Source organism: Arachis duranensis, chromosome 4 (assembly GCF_000817695.3).
Source record: "Arachis duranensis cultivar V14167 chromosome 4, aradu.V14167.gnm2.J7QH, whole genome shotgun sequence".
NCBI classification, from domain to species: domain Eukaryota; kingdom Viridiplantae; phylum Streptophyta; class Magnoliopsida; order Fabales; family Fabaceae; genus Arachis; species Arachis duranensis.
Genome location: NC_029775.3, coordinates 118390806 through 118397660, shown reverse-complemented (window position 1 = coordinate 118397660; position 6855 = coordinate 118390806). Strand labels below are relative to the sequence as shown.

At 25.2% G+C, this 6855-nt stretch overlaps 1 protein-coding gene and 1 non-coding gene across 2 annotated transcripts; one reads left to right on the top strand and one right to left on the bottom strand.

The window, feature by feature from the left end:
* Positions 1-1829: 1829 nt before the first annotated feature.
* LOC107486351 (protein GLUTAMINE DUMPER 6-like) lies at positions 1830-2628 on the top strand. Its single transcript, XM_016106889.3, has one exon. The coding sequence runs from the start codon at positions 1882-1884 to the stop codon at positions 2311-2313; it is 432 nt and encodes a 143-aa protein (XP_015962375.1). The 5' UTR covers positions 1830-1881; the 3' UTR covers positions 2314-2628.
* A 3383-nt stretch (positions 2629-6011) lies between these two features.
* TRNAL-CAG (transfer RNA leucine (anticodon CAG)) lies at positions 6012-6092 on the bottom strand. Its single transcript has one exon. It is a non-coding gene; the product is annotated as a tRNA-Leu (tRNA).
* Between the last annotated feature and the right edge of the window lie 763 nt (positions 6093-6855).

Sequence of the window (6855 nt, the reverse complement as noted above, 5' to 3'; positions counted from 1 at the left end):
AGAGATATAATTATATTCTAAATTTAAATTAGTCAAATTTTTAGTATATAATAAAACTGTAACATTAATAGTAAAATATTAATAATAATAAAATAAAATAAAAAGCAGGTCAGAAATTGAGTATACTAAACTCCAAATTAAAATAGTATAATGGGTTCATTTGTTTAAATTTTCAAAGAGAAGAAAATTTTTGTGAATAATAAGTACTTATATTTTTAGTTATATTTTTTTATTTCTAAAAAAATAAAAAAAGTTTCCATTTTATTTTATAACGTGCTTCTCCTAAAGTTGAACGATGCACCTTATTATTATGGCAGTTAATTAGTGTTTTTTTATTTCTTAAACAAAGAAAAATTTATACTTCAATTCCTATTTATACAAACTCGCTAGCAAGTTCTACTTATGTGAATTTGAGTTCCATGGTTGAGTTGACAATTTGATCATGACTCATAAATTAAATCCTGTAGATTATGACTTATTATTAGTGTGAAAGTCACTCTTTTTGTAGCAAAATGATTGAAAAGTCCATTTTAATAATTAGATCAAACAAAAAATAGAGCAAGGTTTAATTTTTTAATTTCAATCACTTCTCAATCCTGATATTGATTCTTGACCAATCTAGAGGCCTCTTTAACAAATAATAAGATTTTTATGCCTCGTGTCATATTTTGGTTAGATAAAATAACTGTTTCCAAATAGTGTTTAAAACTTTAAATATATTATGTTTTTTAATTAATGTAGTAATGGGATATGATTAAAAAGAAATAAGAGAATAGTAAGTACTATTTCATAGTGCATATCTAATTGTTAAGCACTTTTTTTCCATTATTATTATTTCAAAACATTACAACGTGCACAAAATATCTTTGACACAAATAGTAAAAAAATAGACTCAAAATATACTTTAATTTTGGTTGAATGATTGATGGTTATCGTAAATAAGTGTTTTCTATTAAAAACATACAAAGGTCAATGGTTAATTAAAATATTTCTTAATCAAGAAAGAAATTATGTGTGAATAAATTCAGTGTATTCGAGAGATCAAAATCTTAAATTAAATTATATTAAATTAATTATTTTGCAAATTAGATGATGACATGTCATAAAATAGTTTAAGTAATCATGTGTCATTATTTAAATAACAAAAACACTAATCTTACTTAAATTGTGTTTTATAATTAAACCAATAATTATTTGAGATATATGAGTTTTTTAAAAAGGGTACCATTTAAATAAAGATGTCTGAAACATCTTTTTTAAAGATGTTTTATAGTAATTAAAATTTAATACATATAATCAATTAAACCGTGTGTTATTTTTGTCGAAATTAGCGCAAATAAATTAATTTGACCGAAAAAATAGTGAATCAAATTTTAAATGGTCTAAATTAATATTATTTTTTATAAAAGATGGCTACAATAGTCATTTTCTATAATAAGAATATTGTAGTCATTTTTTATGAAAAATAATATTAATTTAGACCAGTTTAAAATTTGATTCATTATTTTTTAATTATTAAAAAATATCTTTAAAAAAAGATGTTTTAGGTGTTTTGATTTGAGTGGCTCCCATTATTTATACCATATTTTGTTGAAATTAAAATTATTATAAAAAAAAAAAATAAAATCTTTCAAAAATTATTTTAAAGAAAGAAACAAGTACAATGTGTTGCAATTGATATCATTTGCATGAAGCATCTAGGCAAGCACAAAAAAGTATAATATAATCTTGCTTGAAAGCCAAAAGGGTACTTTTGTAAATCAAGGTGTATAAATTGCACTATAAATGCCCCCAACCACCACCTCACCCCATTTCAAAGCCACATAGAAAGAGAGATTAAGAAAGAAATTAAGAGAGAGATTAAGAGAGAAAGAAAGAAAGATGAGGCCATTAAGGAGTGAATCATCATCATCATCAACAACATCATCACCACTAACCAATGGAATCAAAGTGTGGAAATCTCCAATTCCATATCTCTTTGGAGGCTTAGCTCTAATGCTACTTCTTATTTCTATAGCATTGGTCATCCTTGTTTGTTCTTATAGAAAGAATTCATCAAATTCTCAATCATCATCATCTGAAGAAGAAGAAGAAAACAACAACATGAAACAACAATCAACAATGATGTCAAAGAACATGTCTGAGCCAGAGTTACTTGTTATCATGGCTGGCCAAAACAAACCAACCTACCTTGCCAAACCAATAATCTCTTCTTCTTCTATTTCTTATTCCTTTTCTTTACCATTATGCACATGTCAATCTCAACCAACTTCAATTACCACTATTACCCCTTCATCAAGTTCATCAAACTAGTGATAAACAACCAACTGCAATTACAGTCGCAATATTGTTACTACGATGTAGAACACATTATTATTATGTCTACATCGTGGTGACGATTGCGACTGTAATTGCAACTTAAAACCGTGTCAAAACACAAAAAAATCGATAGATTAATAATGTTCTTGCTATAGTAAGAAAAATTTTGGTATATGTAGATAGAGAGTTATTAGTAGTTGATGAATTCCTTTTTTCATATTTCAGTGATTTTGTTGAGCACTGAATATGAATACCGGAATGATTATTATTATTATTATCATTTGTGATGAGTTGGTTCTTATAAATGATCACGGCTTGTTCGTTCTTCAACTAATTAATTAATTGATGCATTAATTACAGATGTTGCTATGCTAATTATGCTTATTATTGTTCATCTAATTAACCTTGATTATGAAATATAGAATTGAATGGATGATAATACGGGAAATTAAACAAGAAATTAAATTAAGCAAGAAGAACAAAGCAACACTACCTATATATTAGTACCTAACTACCAAAGCACTATTTTTTTTTTATTCTTTTTTTTTTTCTTTGGATTTGCTATCTTTGAGTCATGGCATGGAATTTCATTCTGTTTAACATAGTCCGTGCATTATTAAAAAAGGGTATATATTGGCATGTCATTCAAGAAAAAAAAAAAGAAAGAAAGAAAAAGAAAGAGAAAGAAGAAGAAGGGTAATTTTATCTATTTCCTAAACTTGATTTCATTTCCACCTTCTACTTTTTTGTGTTTCGATTTAGCATATGATACCATTTGTTGTTCTTTTAGTTCGAGAGAATGTCATGACAAAAGACGAATCCATGAAAGCTAGAAAAATTATACTAATAATAATCTTAGAAAATTTTAATTTAAAATTGCAATTTAATAATCTATTATTATACTTTTGATTATCCCATTAGTTTTTCAACTTAGCACATCTTCACCAAAGATAATTAAAAATATTATACACTAATCTAATTTTTATTATATGTATTTAATGTACGCCTCTACTCAAACATTGAGTGGAACATGAATAATGAGGTAAGGTAAAGAGAATCAAAATTTTACGAAAAAAAAAGTAAATTAAATTCGTAAAACGTAAAATTTTAAAAAAATTTAAATTTTAAAATTGTTAGACTTAATATAAATTTTATAAAATTGATTAATTTTTTTAAAATCATCAATTTAGAATATTTTAAGAGTTAAGTCGAGATTTTAGCAACTATATTAATTAAAAAATACAAATAATGTTATAGTGTTCCTTCATGGAAAGATGAACATGCTAAATATAAAATCAAGAGATAAAAAAGAGAGAATAAATATTAGGTGGTTGGATGAAGCAAATAATAATAATAATAAATAATAATAATCACCGGCTACCATTTAAGCCAAAAGTTAAATGAAAGTGAGTAGGCACTAAAGAAAGTGGAATTGGATAGAAGGGCATCTAGGCATGTGAAGGTGGGAACCCTCTCTCCTTTTATGTTTTTAGGCAATGCTTTTTTACTTTCTAAGTGCCATCAAGTTTTTGTCATTAATCTTCAAATAGGGCAGCGGCGAAACGTAGTTGTTTTTCTTCCCTCTCATTCAAAAAAGTGCTTTTTAGTACCCAAAAAATAAAATAAAATAAAGTGCTTTAATTTATTTTTTTTCTTTTTTAGGTTAATTACCTGATTTCTGGTTTTTAATTTGTGAAATGTGATGCGGCGGGTTGGAGTGGCATTAAAAGGAGCCACTATATATTAGGTCAATGGATGGTCCACTACACTTGAAGCCTAATATTTATATGCGATTTTAGTTTTAAATTAAAATAATCTCTAAAATTAATTATATGTACTAAAATAATTTTTAAGATTTTAATTATATTAATGTCGTATTTGAGATTGGAAAAAATATATCATGTTTATTTTTAATAGTATGATGATCAGTTAGTAAAAAGTACAAAGAATTAATATAGTGTATTTTTGTCAATTTTAAAAATATAATTAGTACAATTAAAATTTTAAAATCTATTTTAATGTATGTGATCAATTTTAAAAATTATTTTAGAACGTAACCCATTTATATCTTTATTTTTATATTATATATTTTTTATTAATATATCTTTCATTATATATAATTCATAAAAAAATTATTTTTATTATTTCTAAAATTTGAACTCAAAACTTCTTAGTTAAATCATAAGTTGCTTGTTATCATCTTCTCAACAAACTTCGCTTTTATTACTTTTACACATTATTGAATCAATAGACATATCAATATGATTTGTAAAGGAATGAAATTAGGTTAATTATTATGGAATTTATAACTTCTATTGTATGTAAAGTCCACAATTTTAATTTAAAAATTAAGGTAATTACACCGTTTTTTCTCATTTTACTAATATTTTTCATTTTAGAGGAATTTAAAAATGAATATAAATAGTCAAATACAAAAGTTGCTTTGGATTATTAAATTATTCTAAATACATAATCTAAAATGTTTAAATGCTAATGAAATTTATAAAGACTTATTCGTTTTAATTGGATTTTTGCCCCACTAAAATAGATTCATATTTTTTATTTTTACATTTAATTAATTAATATATAGTCACAAATTTATCCCTGTTAACCGTTTAACTTCTTTTGAGTAGACTTTTTTGAATTTAAGAAGGATTTATTAACAAAATAGTTATGAAATGATTAATATTCTAAGCTTATATCTTTCTATGACTAAAATAGGATTTTGCTTAATAATAATATAGGTTTAATTATTCTGTTAGTCCTTATAGTTTTGTGAAATTTTTAATTAGGTCCCTATATTTTTTTTTAATTGAGTCCCTACACTAAATTTTTTTTTCAATTAAGTCCTTTTTAGTAGTAATTGACTTAATTTTATAGGACCAACTAAAAAAAAAAAGAATTAATATAGGGACCTAAATAAAAGGAAAAAAAAGTATAGAGACCCAATTAAAAAAAGAATTTGGTCCAAAGACTCAATTTAAAAAAAAAAAGTATAAGAACCTAATTGAAAAATTTGAAAAATTTGTAAAACTATAGAGACCAATAGAATAATTAAACCAATAACATAATGCAAACAATTAAAAAGCTATATACATTATTGTTTTAACTTTTAAGTGATTGAAAATTTTATTAGGTGCTAGTTTTTCAAGGTGCCTGTAGCTACTAGCTAGCTACGGTAACAATCAATATCAATAATCAATATATATGCTAAAGAATATTCTAAGTATAATAAACAGTTGTATAATTTCTAATTGAATTTTATGCAATTAATTATAATTTCAGTTCTTACATACATGATTGGGAAAGTTTGTGAAGTAATTACTTTTCTGATGGAAGGAGAAAACTTTAGCAAACTATTTTTTAGTCAGTTCTAATATATAATTTAAAATGGGAAATCAAGAAAAAGGAGGAATTTAAAGTAAGCTAGCTAATTAGATTAGAGAACCGGATCCCAGAATTTATATCTTTGAATTAGATTTAAGCACCTTACAATTGAAATCTTTTAGTTAAAGGTATTTTAAAATAAAAACATAAGAACCAAACTGATAAATAATAATATCATAGATGCACATTGCCATAGTTATGGGTAGATACATCATATGGAGGTGCAAATTGCCGTAGTTATGGTCTTATGGATAGATTCATAGATAGTTAGATACAAAAGCAAAATATGAATTGAAAAATTACAATGTCAAGAATGGGATTCGAACCCATGCCCTTTCGGACCAGTACCTGAAACTGGCGCCTTAGACCAACTCGGCCATCTTGACTTTAATGATAATAAGTTTCCACTTTTATTTTATTTATAATATTTTTATTAAAATATATAACTTTTTTTGTTCAAAATTTTGAGCGAAAGCTATGAGCCTATGACACGTAGTTATAAAAAAAATTCCTATGTTGACATATTGTGTCATAGAATCATCATAGCTCTGTTTGTTACAAAAATTTTAAAACTCAAATTATTCTTTATTTTATTTGGTATTGAAACGGGCCAAAAGCCCAACTCAAATGCTTGGATTTTATGCACATCCTGAATTTATCATATTTGGGCTCATTCTTAAATAGTCTGGGATAATCTTGGGCTTCAAAATCCACAACTCAGAATAAGAAGACTCACATACAATTATTTGACCAATTCAACCAAAAACATATAAGATTTTAATAGTAATTTAGCTTTTGTTACCACTAATTTGCTTCTGCTATGGTCAGTTAATTTTGTTTAAAGACTATAGGGTTGACATTAATTAAAGTAGAGAACGAGTTAATGGTAAAAAAAAGGGAAAACAAAAAGAAATGAAGAAAAGAATTACTTATTCTTTTCTCTTAATAATTTGATGAACATACATATCAACATCATATCGTCTAATTTTATTATTGTTGCTTGCATGAAATTTTTTTGTTGTTGTTCAATTCGAATTCAAAGCAAAAAAGAGAAGCTTAGTATAAGTGAAGAGGTCATTTTCGAGTTTTTTTTTTTTTGTAAAGTAGGGACACCTGTGATTGTAATAAATATTTGACCCAAAAAAAGAT

Bases quoted from the DNA above. Each gene is read 5' to 3' on its own strand.
- LOC107486351 (XM_016106889.3), top strand. From the start codon at position 1,882: ATGAGGCCATTAAGGAGTGAATCATCATCATCATCAACAACATCATCA.